Source organism: Gavia stellata, chromosome 4, assembly GCF_030936135.1.
Source record: "Gavia stellata isolate bGavSte3 chromosome 4, bGavSte3.hap2, whole genome shotgun sequence".
In the NCBI taxonomy this organism is placed as follows: Eukaryota; Metazoa; Chordata; class Aves; order Gaviiformes; family Gaviidae; genus Gavia; species Gavia stellata.
Genome location: NC_082597.1, coordinates 41,219,910 through 41,235,149, shown reverse-complemented (window position 1 = coordinate 41,235,149; position 15,240 = coordinate 41,219,910). Strand labels below are relative to the sequence as shown.

Here is a 15,240-nt window from a genome sequence, read left to right as displayed (position 1 = left end):
GAATGCCCTTACCACAGAATACTCTAAAGAAAAACTCTTTAGTTGCAGGCAGAAAGATATATTCTACACACTGCTTCTACTTCAGAGTAGTCAAACATAACATTCTCTTGGGTAAATACCTAATATTAATTTCCAGACCAGAATTGCATTGGTCCACTTCAACTTCTCTAGAGAGAACACATATGCTCTGGTGTAGTTAAACCCTCATGACTCATCTGCGTATCAAGTCTAGTTGAGGTTGGGTTGTTTGGTTTTTCCCCATCTCTGCAAAAACTGACATTTCAATCAAGAAATCCGGAACTCCTATTATGAGGAGATTCCAGTCTTGAATATACAACTCTTGCCAATTTCACTCATATCAATATTGTATCACTTACAAGACTAACTTTCACTAACTGTATGGATTTGAAGGTGCTAATTTTAGATCAAACTGACCTGTTTTTCAGTTTTGGCAAGGCACACTGACAATATTAACTTAATGCTGTTGCTACATATACACACATATAACCATGAATTTTAGATTCACACCAAAGCTCCATGCAGTCAGGAAACTTTATCTTCACTAGCATGAGCAGATCAATTTTGTTCATCATGCATACAATCATGTCAGAAGAGCACAGCAATGGTAGCTTAAGAGAAAGTATCTACACCACAGTTTAGGCAGAAAGGGAAGAAATGCACCAGGACCAGTCTGTATCGAAGCCATCTATTATTTCAGAGAAAATAAAAATCAGGCTGAAGACAGCACACTTCTCTTGCATGTCAAACTGATTAGTTAGTACTACTCCTTTTGTGCATCAGAACATACCCACACCATTCAATGCATTCATATGCAATCTGAATTCTACCCTTCAGAAAAAGGAAGGCCAAGGAATATTCTATTTTGTCATAGACATCACCTTTACTGTTTTTCCAAGCATGACAACTTAAGTAAAAAAAGTCAGAGCACAAAACATTTTGAAGTTTCAGCTACCACCATTTATGTTCCTTTGTGATAGTAGTTTATACACTTTCTGAAAACCCTCCTCCCAAAACTTCAGCGGACTTCAAAACACTTCACAAGAGAAAGAGCAAGTCAGGAGTAAGTTCAGTTCTGCCTGGTATCCCCAAAGTTACAATTAACCTGGCAAGTTTCATATCTTCCATTTAATCACTCCAAATCAGAAGCAATTCTAGTTAATGCCAATTCATTTGTTCACTCAAGCCCTGCAATACAGGCGTAAAGTTACGCTCATTAATAGTTTATAATGCTGTCTTGGGACACAAATGTATTAATCCAGCTTAAGAGTTTCCCATGCATCTGGTTTACTGGCTACCAGACAGATGAGGGCTAAAGTTGCTTTGACTTCCTGGGGATATTCTGAGAGGCCAAAGTAACTGCAGAGGCAAGATATATGCATGCGCCAACTGTTTTAGCTGGGAGTCAAACACCTCAATGTTAAACAGCAGTCTAAGGAAGCATTCTCTTCCCACTACGGGTATACTCTAAATACTGCTGCTTGCCAGAAAAGGCCTTAAAAAAAAGCTGTAGCTATGAATGTACCAAAAACAGCTGTTTTCAGATAGGGGGAATAGAATGAGCAATTCAACAGTACACATGAAAAACTTGCATCTTTCACTGACTTATTCACTTCACAATCACTGACAAGACTGATGTACATATTTCTGCACCTGCAATTGTAAAAGCAGATAAAATATTTAATATGTAATTTACAATGTATTTTACCAGCTTGGCATACAGGATGGACAGAATATATCAAAGTTGTTGACAGTTATAGGCTTGTGGAGGCCCTGCAAAAATATTACTTCAGATATCTGCTAATTTAAAAAAAATCAATTTGCATTTTAGAAGTGATACAATTCAATCTACCACAAAATACAAAGAGCTGCAAAAACGTATACCATTCCAACAACAATGTATATAAGTTATTAAATAATGATCTGATTTAAAAGAATATAAATGAAGCCTTTAAGTAGGTCTTTTCTACATGCATATTATTCCTCATTAAAGAAAAATATGTAAAAAGGCCATTGGTAATTGCTTTGTTAACCACTGTAGAAAATGCCAATTCTCTGGTCACAGATGCCACTAGTTTAGCACTTAAGGTCTCTGCAGTGTTACATGTGATTATTTTTAAATACTGTTAATTCTATTACTCCATTGGTAAAGAATGCGTGACTTGGAATATGGCAGTCTCCATATTGAGAGGGCAGTGATGCACAGTTTTAGTTATCCAGAAGAACAGCACCCTCCACTGCTCTGTACTTGTGGCTCATCATCAATAATCTGTACACCTCGCCTTGCTATTCCTGACTGACTGGAACCATTGCCTCTTGCTCTTTCATCCACTTGAGCAGTTTCTATCATTCCTGTAAAGGAAGAAATGTATTAGATGACATTCCACTGCGTTTTTACACAAGACTGAGATCTTAATCTATTTGAGTTACATGCATGAAGCTCAGCAAGACTGGTTCTCCTATTTATTATGCAGAAGTAAGTACTCAGGTATCACATGGCACAGCTGCAAGAACATACTTAGATTTTCTTCCTAAAGCACCAAACATTCAGCAGCTCCTGTTGACTAAGGGAGACCTTAGATGCTCTGATGTTCTAGAGTTAGTGACGTCAAAAGCTAGATCTACCCACCCATATCAAGAACATTCTGTTAAAAAAGAAAACAAGAACCACACACCACACATATACCACCCCACCAAAAAACCCAACCTATTCTTCAGACATGCAGGTGAAGTTTTGCTGAAATTTTCATGATACAAGAACACAATGAATAGGACAACTTCCTTGTGTTACAACGTTTTTATGCTATGTTTCATGATCTTTACCATTTGCTTAAGAGTGCTCCATAAAATTTGCATCATTACAACTTCAAGTTTATGATTTGTAATTGACATCATTTGAGAAGATTTTTGAAAGAGAGGGTTTCAAGCAGGCAATCGTGAGACCAGTCACATGAAGTCTGATCTGAGGTTACTATTTATGCATGCTGAGTGAAACAGCAGTTGGTGCTCCACAAATGACAAAACACCATTTTTGGAGTACAGCATGAATTTGCAATATTCTAAGCATCCATACATCAAGCTTCCATACCTGTTACAGTACACAAGTGGCTTGAAGTAGACTCAGATAAAGTCAGTTCTTAATAATAGTTTACATTAAGACTTTTCTATATGGTTTTAAGCATTCTGAAGCCTTGGGCATTTTGTGAATGAGCTCTTTACCAACAAACTAGGTAATACCTACTTTTACAAAGGTCAAGAAACAGTTCTTCAATTCCTTTGTTCTGTTTAGCTGAAGTATGATAATGTTTTGCTCCAACAGATTCAGCATACCTGTAGGAATGCAGATACAGAACTTTATTGTACTAAAGGACTCAATCTTTCTAAGCCACTTTACGTGAAGCAAAAGGTGATCACAAGAGGTTTAATTCCAAGTTCAGAGTTAATCTACACATGCTGATTTGATGTAAAAAAGGGAATTATGTGGTTAAAACTGCCGTGACTGATGAAACACTAGATGAAATAAAGAAAATTTTATATCTAGAAATGCATTTAAACTTCAAATGTTGACTTTAATCATGTACAACTCTGAAGTTACACTTTGGTCAGTAAGGACATACCAGGACTCAGATACTAACAGAACACTTAACACAGCAGCCAGCTAAGCACTGCTGGTTTATGCTTGCCAGTTGTTAACAGCATCACAAGTTTATTACTCCAGCATAATCCTGCAATGACTGTTTCTATTAATAATTGGTGTGACTTACGTTTCTGCTTCTTGCACTGAAACATGTCTCTCTTTTTCCAAGTCTATTTTGTTACCTGTTGGAAACAAGTTAATCTTTCAGTCTTTGTACTCCAAAACTACCCAAAAGAAAGCAGTCATGTAATATTGTACCACATCATTTTCTTACAAGCTGTCCCAGTAAAGACCAACTCTTACCAAGGTCTCAATCTGGAACACAACAATATGATTTAAGAATCCCCTTTCACTCAAGCATTTACAAGCAATGAAGAAGTTCTACTTTTGTAGAGAGATGAGGATAGCTAAATTATCTCCATATAAGCCATGAATTCAGCCTTCTGCTTTTCTCTTGTAATTTATTAACAGCTTATCTGTGCTGCAGAGGTAGTTTTTATAGAATATGCATATGTTTATCCTCCTGAAAGTATTTTAATCACTAGATCCAATTTTAAATCTAAACCCAGTATTTCTCTTGCATGGTTTGCATTGAAATATCCAAGCTTTGAGACTCATTCCACCCCCAAGCACTTGATTATGAAAACAGACAAGCATCCAGTCTATGCCACTGAGAACAGTAAAAAACATGACATTTCAGTACTTGCAAGAAGGATAATCGACATGTGAGGTTTATGATTCTCCTTGTTAAGCTACAGTCTCCAGGTGTCTGTACCATGCACTTCTGACATGGTGTATCATTAAACAGCTTGTTTTTCGAAACTAACTCTTATTTTCCTCAATGGGATCTACTGAAACTTCTAGGTCCAACTGAATTTTAAATACCAAATTAACACAAGCTTTACCCCTTCACATGTACAAAGTGTTTGGAAGATGCTATTAATCGAAAGAAACATTTCTGATTCAGTCATTATAATGACATGTTAAAAAAGACTTACCTACTATACATAAACAGATTTCGTTTCCCAACATTTTTCGTAATTCCTTAACCCAGTTTTTTACCTGCAAAAAGAACAGATGTAGGTTTATTTTCACTGGATATACTACTAGCTTAGGCATTGCAGAACTGACCCATTTTCCTCATTAATTGTTTACTCTAAACTTGAAACAAACATGTTTAGAGCAACACAGATGGACAACATATTCTTTAGAAAGCTACACATGGCTCTTGTTCAGCAGGTTTTAGTTCGCAGTTGAAATTAAGAGCAAATTACTTTAATATAATGGTTCAATTACTCCAGAAATATAAAACTCACCACACTTTTGTTAGCCCCACTCCAAAGAACAAGTTCACTGCATTGGCCACTTTAGGTCAGGCATGAGATCTTTTATCAACAGGCACTTACTGACAGATCACAAATGGTACTTTAAAGGTAGAGGTACCTGAACTGAGTTGTTCAGGTTAGATTATAACAGATGTTTGTTTCCTGAGAGAACAGATGGGACAAGAGTGTTGAGTCAGCTGATGGTAAGATACCTGTTATCAATTCTCCTGTCATGCTTTGAAGTTGTATAATCACTGCATTAACTTAGGGACTGCTATTTTAAGGGAATTTAAGTCGTGAAGAGAGGCAATCACTTCAAGAACCTAAAAATAGTTAGGATACATGATACAGAGGTAGTTATGCAGTAACTTCTGCAAATTAACCTTCCCTCTTTTTCTGAGAATTTGAGTGTTTTGATATCACAGAATTTTACTAAGTAAGGCTCAGCATGAAAAGGTGCAAGTTGAAGTAGTACTCACAAGTCATCACAATTCTGCAGACGCGGGGCAAGAGTTTAACTGCTAGCACAAGTGCTTTGCTTGCCCTACATCAAATTATTTGACTTACTTAAGCTGTTGTGGAACTATACCCTTATACTACTTCTATCACTGCTAACCCAAGCCTTACCCATACAACCATAATTTCTTACCCCTCTACACAGAAGTCCTACTAGTTTTGCCACAAGCTAATCGGAGACAGACAGTTTTCAGCTGGACCATCCTATAGAGTGATAGCACTGATTTGACACAGAGTTGGAAAACTCACCTGCTCAGACTGATCAACTAATACTGCTGTAAAATAATTAGCCATCAAATCTCAGGTTTTGATGAGGATTTGAAGTCGAAATATCTATTATCTCTGAGAAAGTAATGTTTCTACTATCATGTATTGCAATTTCAGAGTTCTCAGATCTGTGAAAGATCATGTCACTTAGTATCTTTCAGTAATTCAGCATATAAAGTAGAGATCAGTATTGCATACTATCACAACAATACTGATTTATGTTTATAGCCTGTCAGAGGTAACCCCTACATCTAATTCTCTGGTGTTCTTTGAATTGCCCTGCTGGAACTTCAGTAGACTGAAAAAGTCAGCCTTCAAAAGAATACTAATAAGGCATATAATTCCATTATATGGTCTACATTCACAGATGTAATATATATTGCTGTTGCTGAAAACAGAAGATTCCCATTTACACACTCACATCACAGATTATCTTTCAATCAGTTTACATCTCGCATAGAGGTAAAAATCTGTCCAGTACCTTTTGAAAAGAGTCTTCATCTGTTATATCATATACTAGAATAGCGCCATTAGAATCCCTGTAGTAGATCGGCCCCAATGCATGAAATCTTTCTTGACCAGCTGTATCCTGCATTTAAAATACAATTGTTAGCATTTAAGACAAAGCAAGCAATACTTCAAGAAACTCCAAATACTTTGAAATTTTACTTTATTAAGAAGTGCGTAACATTTGAGTTCTAGTTAACCTAAGTAATTTTCCAGGAAAATATTCTATTTAGCTAGGGGAGGGAAAATAGGAAAGTAAACATACCCATATTGCAAGGTTTACTCTTTTCCCACCAATATTTAGCTTCTTTGTAAGAAAAGATGCCTGGAAAGCAAAACAGATTGAAGTTTTACACACAAATGTCTCATTTGACTTCAGATTGATTTACTAATAAAAGCATCTGAACCAATAAAAGACAGATTTCTGGATCAAAATACTTTAAGCCAGAAGGCTGAGTGAATACTAAGCCAGTTAGTCATTTCACAACAGTTTGCCAGAAGTCTATTCTGAATAAATTTGGCTTAAGCCAATCATTTACTACATCTTTTTGCTGCTGTTTTGAAGTATTTGGGAAGGATAAGAAAGTTGTGTGGAAAGAGCCCGAATTCACAACACTGATAAGTCTAAGCTGAACTTGAAGCATTTCACAAGAGTACATGAAGTTTGGGTAGGAACCAGCCTGACAGGATTTTTATTTGGAGGAATTAGGCAAAGTACTTCACTATCAGTGAGCTACTAGAACAAAATAAAACAGTTTGCAGTTATCACTAGAAGTCTCAGAACACTAGTATTCTGCAAGTTGCCTTGTCTGTATCTTTTCCCTTTTTTGCTGAAGTGAGCCCACAACTCACCTCATCTGTTTCTGGGGGCTTTTCCAGGGCTGTGGTGTGGTTTGTGTATTCCCCCCCCCCCCGCCACCCGCCCCATTCCTGAAAGCTCAGTGATACGCTTCTCAGCTAATACACAAAAGGAAAGCAAGTGGCAGGATAAGAAAAGCCTCAGAATAAGTATACAAGCTGCTCTAAGAATTCCACTACATTATCTTCTGAAAATGTTTTTCAGAACCAAAGAATATTGCAAGGTTAGTCTAATTTCAGTAACTCAAGAGTACATCCGTTCTTCTCTGAGCCTGCATGGTCCACATTTTCGAACATCACCTCTGTTACCAAGTGTATAATTCGGTGGCTAAAAAGGGGTATAATTTAATACAAGTTTAATAGGCTAGAACAGGGTCTGAAGGAGTTGATACATTAGGAACCTGTTCCCCCTGTTCTGAAGACTAGCAGTAACAGGTTAACATCAGACAATTCAGTTGCCAAGGATTAACTTTTGTCTTTTGCCATAAATTATACTCAGTTTTCCTTTCAGCAGCACCTCAACTTGCATTTGGATACAAACAAGTACTCAGTGGTATCTTATGATACATTAATTCCAGATTATTTTAGGGTGGACTGTAGCAGCTCAACATGAGCCCTCTGTATGAGCACTGACCAGACACTGAACTAATGAAAAGTCATGTTTATATGGGAAGTGTCATGGGCCAGATCAGCTGCTTGAACCAGCTTGCTGCTTAACTACACAAGCAACCAGTACATACACAGAAGACAATGGTAGTTCAATTCACACAAGCCCAAACTGCTGTGAAAGTACCTTTGTGGAGTGCTGCCTGTATTACAGTTAAAGTCATCCAACACTCAGCTGCTAGAGCAGCTCCTGCTCTTCAGCTACTTCCCTAACATCAACTCTGGCATCTGTGTGACCTAAGGTGAGATGATTCAAGAAACTTTTATTTTCTTTTCTTTTTTTTTTTTTGAAGTAAATTGTACATTCCCCCAAAGCTTTCCACAAAGTCTGATAAACAGAACAGAGAGAAGACAGACCAGAGGAAAGAAAAACATTCAGAAACTTCCCAAGAGCAGATAACACAGAACTAATCATTATGACCATTGTAGTCAACATAACTAAAGCATTAAAAGCATTCCGTCTACAGTGAGGTGGCATAAGTCAACTTCAGAAAAAGTTCCAGACAGCATGTTTAACACTCTAGCCAACTTGTAACAAACAGCTTAACAGCAGAGTAGCAAATATTAAACATCAGGGAAACTTCAGTTCTTTAAGAAAAAACTCTGCAGAGAGTAGTTTATGGCTTTCAGCTAGCTGTCTCTTAAGGATTATCTGATCAATGTCCGGTCTTCATATCCGAATTTGTTCTACTACCCCAGAGTTTAAAAGCCAAAAGCTTAGAGGTGGCTTCAGAAGTTTTAATTCACCAATACGTGGGCCATATTAAGGGAAGGTATAGTTAGTCACAATGAATCAAGCTTACCTGACAATATTTTATTGATCTGCTGTACTATAGTACTTTATATTCTATTGTAAACCTCAAAGGAAAAGCTCTTCTGAGCACTGTTTGTTTTTGACACAACACTGACAATCAAATTTGTTCAATTGATATGAATTTCACGTAAGTGTTTTGAAAATCCATTTTTGGACCAAAAGACAAAAAATGCTTCACAGAAAAAGGATTTATATTTAAAAAACCACAGAACCCAGCATCCATAAAGTTGTATCATCATGGCTTTAGACATTGGCCCAATTAATAGCACAGATATCTTCACTATCTGACAGAGCAAATATTAAAGTAGGCTTATCCCCATAGATAAGTATTACTTAAGTATCACCAGTCCTTCAGGTCACTGCAGCTTTTGAGAGCAATACTGTCTTTTAGCACTAAAAGTACCATACTTCCTTTCCTATATACCCAAGTATTAGAAGACCCATACATTCAAGTAAGGCTTTTTCATATCTCCTGAAAAAAAACAACAAACAGAAGACTATGTCAAGGGTGTTTAGCATTGGGCTATTGTACTTGCTCTCTGTATTAAAACTTCATGAATTTATACTAATTAAGTTTTAGTCCACCTAAAGTCTTAGGCCCCTAACCAAAAAGGGAGACAATATCCTATATCAGATATCCTGATTACAAGCAAGTTGGTATAAAAAGCTTGCCTGATAACAAGATTGGAAGCTGGTACTTGAAGTAGTCATGGTGAGTAATGAGCAGGTGGCTTTGTGAACATGCTGTGAGAAACAGTCAATACTTTATTACAGATTAAATGCTTCATTCATCTTCATTGTGTTCACTGAAGAATACTGTTAGCAGGTTCCATTCTTGAATTAATAGGTATGGGTAAGTTTGGTGTATTTACCATCAGTAAAGTGCATTTTACAGCCACAGTGGCAAACATGCCAAAGACAAACCAGCTAATATCTACCTTTTAACACGCCCCCACCCTTCTTCAAGTTCCATTTGTCTCATGGAAGAGCAAGGTTATACTCTTCACTCATTTTAAGGTTAGAGAGCAAAAAAAGAAAAAAAAAATCAGGTGAACAGCAGGACTATGCAGTTTTTAGAAGTTTGGGGGGAACCCAACATGGAAGAAAGAGCCTTAACTACTGGTCTGAGATAGTTCAGGAGCCTAGTTTAGGTAAAGAGTCAGCTGCCAAGAGTGTCAAAGCCTTTGAAAGCAGTACAGTCTAGACAGCATTAGGTAATTACACATAGAAGAGGATTCAACATTTTTTTGTAATCTCCCAAGGATTTACCAAAATGAGTACTATAGATTTAAGTGTGTTGAGACTCAACTTAAAATCAGTAAACTCCTTTCCATATTATTTTCATTACTGTGACAATTAATTTTTGCTAGGACTTTCAAAAACCCACAAATATATAGGACCACAGTTAATTCAAAGATCAGTAATCTCAAACAGCTCTTTGAAGTAAGCTACTAATTTTGGTATTTTGACTCTAGTGTCTTATGACTGGTCTGAAGAATACTTATACAATTCCCAGAGCTAAAATTCCATTTTCTTTATGTGCCTGTACAAAATATTTTCTTTCTTTTAATTCTTTCTTCTAAGAGCTTAGTTTCACATGTCCATCAGGCCCTGTTAGGAGCTGATAAAGGGGCCTGAGTAGAACACAAGGGAGACCCAGCTGGGGGAAGATTCTCTTGAAAGTCACTGAATAAAAACAGGTGTATGTCACCTGCTGCTTGAGTACTTCATCTTCAACAGAGGCAAGCCAGGCATATGAATACTGTATATAGCACTGAACTTCCTTGCATTGTCTTTCCCCCCCCCCCCACCCAGCTATCGCAGACAGCCAAAACAGTTTTTCCAGGTTATGCACGTCCACCAAAGCAATCAGGATCTGCATAGTATGATTAGCACCACATCAGCAGCTCTCTTGGGTTGGATATTTTGCAGTCCTCCCCACATTTGAAAGATTAGTACACAAAAGTTGTATTTATTGTAGTTAACTAACAGAAAGTGTCTACCCAACTTTTTTAAAAAAATAAGTGACAGTAGGTTTATTATTGGAGTAATTCCAGCACAGTTCACTTGATATCAATTTATAGCTTAGAATTATTTTATCACAATGAGAGCACTGACCTCAATATTTCAATCAATAGGAACCAATTCTAACTGTTCCACCAGACCTGACAGCAGGCTATGGATTGTACTCATTGCTTGCAAAAACCCCTACCTTTCCTGCATCAGCTTTTTCACATTATTCTAGATAAATGTTTTCTTATGTGAATCAGTAGCTACCTTAATTTCAATTTGCAGGTCATCAATATCTTGTGTACATGACTTGAAGCTAACATAACTAGAGCAACACATCCCAGCAGCCTCTTAACCTCACAGGATGTTCCAGTTCACCATTTCCCTCTAGCTAGCTTTTAAGGAAGGGGCTTGTGGAGATAATAGAAGAGAAACAGCTCCCTTTCACGAAAAGCCCTCTGTTACTAGCACAAAAGAAACTCTCATATTTGGGCGTACACAGGTTAAATTCACAACAGAATAATACTTGTGTTAGAATCCAGATAGGAAAGTATAGATACACATTAGATAAAAGATTCACACTGACCAATTTAAAGACTTCCTGTGCCCTCCCCCATCACCGGGCTCACACTGTAGGAAACAACAGCCAACAATCCTAAATAAAGTTTCCAGAAGGCTACAGTCTCACCACTTTTTTTGTTGCCATCATAGTGGAATAAAGCACTACACCGTACTTTCTTTTTTCCAAGTCAGAGATTACTGTGGATGGAGAGCCTCTTATCTCAGTATCTAGTGATCTTTTCCCATGATTCATCACTGTGGCTCCTTTGCTGAATCAGGAGCTAAGTATTTGTCTAATTTTCGCTTTATTGGAACAAAAGTAATTTGGTGCAATACTTTGAACTGATGCCCTGAAACAAAGCCACCTTATCAGATTAAGCCTTTAATCTTAAAAAACAGGACATTTAGAAAAAATGTCACTTCATTGCTTCATCAGATATTCTACTTTCACCTTATTTTTTACGGGATGTTTTAATTTGCTAGTGGAAGAACTTACTAAAACTTTCTTCTAGAACTGCAAGATGTAGGAAAACAAGAATAAAAAATACTTCACAAGTGCACTTGATGTACAGTAAGATTCAACAGCAACTGACATCGTATTTTACAATCAGCAAGATGTATATGTGGCTAAGTAGGCTCAGAACAGAAAAGCAAATGAGTTGAGAAACACAGTGCTGTCAGTTAAAAGATAAAGGTAGCAACCAGAAACCTAATCACAGTGGAGAAGCACAATCTCAGTATAACTGTGAGCATGTGATTCCACTCTGCTACAAGCACACACCCCCCCTTCCAGACAGTCAAAACTGAAAGCTCTCAAGCCATAGTATCTAGACACCTTTTCCTGTCAACATTTTGGAGCCACTTAAAGGTCTATTTTATGACATTTGTGACCCAAGTCTGTAATTCAACTCACTTTTTGCTTCTAATTTTAGGTTTTCCACTACAGATTTAAAGAACATGATTAACAAAAAAACACCGAGCTGCATCACGTGATAAACCACTCAGCTCTACTCTTTCTGTATGGGATATGAGAATTCAGCCATACAGGATCATTTCTATGCACTTTATATGAGTGTTTGCCCAATGCTACACTTCAGCTGCAGCTCTGACACCTACAAGCTATAGTAATTTCTGTAGTGTAGCAAATATCAATTACCTCTATGGCAATCAGAGCTACAATCAGCTTGCCATAAATACCACACCATGCCTAGTAAACCTACGAATAGATTCATCCAACAGCAGAGTATGAACATAGAGTAATGAAGTTTAAAACATGTTCTTCTTAGCTCTTACAGCGAAAATGGAGCAACAGTATCTGTTTATGAAACATTCACTGAAGTGTTTCTAGTGCTTCTTTAATGTTTCTTTGGTTTTAAGGTAAAGTTTCACTATGAAATACTTCTGAGATACCCAAACCACAAGAATTTTCCCCTAAATGCATAGGAATAGTGCATAACCACCCCAAGGCTCTTTTTTGGCATCGCTTACTATTTATTCTGTACTTCACAGAACCTCCAAAGTAGTTCAAAAGCCACTAGTGGCCCACGTGGTGGCAGGGTTTGTTTCTTTATTCACAAAAAAAATTAAAAGCAGTATACATTACAATGCTAAAACCACACTTTCATATACATGCTCACAACTGCTAAGAAAGATGCTGTGCAACTAGTGTAACTGCAAATAAAAAGGTTAGCAAGCAGAGACATCCCAAAAGACTTAACACATCCCACAACACGAAGTTTAAAACATGTTTTCTGAGACTATGTACAATATAGGTGTTTTATTTTGTACCATGGCGTACATGCCATTCAGCACTAGTAGGTAATGAAAAAACATTACTTTCAAGCAGACACCCTGTCAGATTTCCGAAGTGGAACATCACTTTTTAGTTCTTTATAAATTAGCAGATGCTACTCCTGAGAATCAGTCCAAAATTCAGGGAGATAATGTAAGAAGCAAGTAAGCCTTAAGAATATTTTCTGTTACTAAATCATAAACCTTAATCTCATAAACCATTTTGTGAAAGCTGTTCTCTTTAAACAGTAGTATTTAGGTAGTTCTAGCATTAAGATTTGAGAACATGAGGACGACTATAATTAGCAGAAATGCACCACATATGAAACACTTAGTCATCAGTCCACTACCAATGATCACAATAACAACACTACTTTCAAATCATGCTTCCATATCCCAAGATTCCAATACTTTCATATACGTAACTGGAAAAAACGGACAGTTAGTATTCAGAACAGAAAGGAAGCCTTTAAGTACTGAAAGCTTAAGTCTGAGGCGTAAAAAGAACAAGAAAATTAGCTTCCAGCAAACTCGGCGGGGGACAGCCACCACTTAAGGAACGGCAGCGGTCACTCCGGCCACCGTTAAGCAGTAAACAAGACGGCAAGCACCGAAACCCTAATGCCGGCTTACGGAGCAACACTCCAGGAGCCCCGGGACGGAAGGGGCAGGCCGGTAGGGGCCACAGAGCGACCAGGGGAGGGCTGGCACCGGCCAGCAAGCCTAGAAGGTGCGCAAGGGAAGGGGAAAACAGCAGCGGACCCTCCGCCCCCCACCTCGCCCCGGCCCGGTAGCTCCGAGCAGAGGCTCCCCGCCCGCCCCCTGCCCGGCGCGCCCCGCACCTGCAGGGTGGTGATGTGCTTGTCGTTGAACTTGTTCTCGCAGTAACGCAGCACCAGGGAGGTTTTCCCCACGCAGCCCTCCCCGAGCAGCACCACCTTGAAGGAGAAGCTGCGGCCCCCGGCCGCCGCGCCGGCCCCCGCCGCCATCCGCGCCTCGCCGCCAAGTCGGGCCGCCGCCGCCGCCGCCTCCTCCTCACATCAACGGTCCGAACCGCGGCCGCGGGGCGCCGCCACCACCCTCGCCGCCGCCCACCGGGATGGCGACCCGCGGGGGAGCGGAAGGGGGACCCGCGGGGCCGGTGCGGGAAGGGGAAGGGGAGGGGGAGGGTGCCGCCGAGGCCCCGGGGATGGGGGTGAAGGAAGCAAAGCCAAAAGCCACAACGTTCCCCGCGGCCGACAGCCCCACTCCCCCTAATGGCGTCTTCTTCCTCCTACGTCACGCGCCGCTCGGTCACGCGCACCCCCCGCTGCCAATGGGAGGGGTGGATGCGACAGCGGCGAGAGGCCCCGCCCAAGAGTCGCGAAGGGGAGGGGCGCGGGGCGGGGCCTACGCTGGAGGCGAGGCGGGGGAGTGGCCGTAGCCTCAGCTCCTCCTCAGGCTGCTCTTGTGGGCCTGGCGGGGCGGCGGGCTGGCTTCGGCTCGCTCCTGCCTGAGTGCCTGCACGGGCGCGGGAGCAGCGGTGTAAGTGGACGTGCCTGATGACGTGCCTGGCGGCGGCTCTGCGGGCGGTGGCGGCCTGGGCCCGGGCCCGGCCTTTCGGGCGGCGGCCTCCTCGCTCAGGGGCAGGCCGGCCTGTGCGGCCGGGGTAGGGCGGCCGAATCGTCCATCTTCCGACAGCGGCTGGGTTTTTCCATTGCCCGTAAAGGGCAGCCGGAGCAGCGGCTGGGGCGAAGGCAGCCGCTTGCAGACGTCGGCGGTGGGGTGGGAGGGAGCTCCTCCTCAGGTCTGTGCCCGCGCACTTTCTAAAAATACCCGCCTGTCCCCTAAACGCTTAATGAGGGGAAGCGATGAGGCAGACCGCTGAGGGGGGTGACGCTGCAGGCCCGAGCGTAACAAATAGCTTTACCATCTCTAGAAATAAAGCGTCGGTAGAGATGGAAACCCATGCAAGATTTATATGCTTTTATGAATTTTCTGTGAAATGTCATAATAAGGCTTTCAAATGCAGCGAATGTATCTACCAAGCATCTCCCTATGAGCAGGAGGCCAAAGCCTCTAACAAGTGGATGATAAACATCACAAGCGCGGGTTTTGTTCCAGTTTCAGTGGCCCTATCCATGTGAGCTGACTTATATGAGTATCTAAATGTTTGCAAAAAACCAGTCCATAATATAATGCTTTAAAACAGAGATGTGGGGGCAGGCGATGAAATAAGAGCAAGAAAAAATGTTTTGTTGAGTTCCTTGATTGCAGAGGTCTGGTAGTGT

At 40.2% G+C, this 15,240-nt stretch overlaps 1 protein-coding gene across 1 annotated transcript; it reads right to left on the bottom strand.

The window, feature by feature from the left end:
- Window positions 1–692: 692 nt before the first annotated feature.
- Window positions 693–13,959, bottom strand: RAB21 (RAB21, member RAS oncogene family). The gene is made up of 7 exons (XM_059816664.1): window positions 13,813–13,959; window positions 6,536–6,595; window positions 6,245–6,352; window positions 4,654–4,717; window positions 3,783–3,837; window positions 3,260–3,348; window positions 693–2,370 (listed from the first exon to the last, which is right to left on the bottom strand). The coding sequence occupies exons 1-7, from the start codon at window positions 13,957–13,959 to the stop codon at window positions 2,231–2,233; spliced, it is 663 nt and encodes a 220-aa protein (XP_059672647.1). The 3' UTR covers window positions 693–2,230.
- Window positions 13,960–15,240: the final 1,281 nt, after the last annotated feature.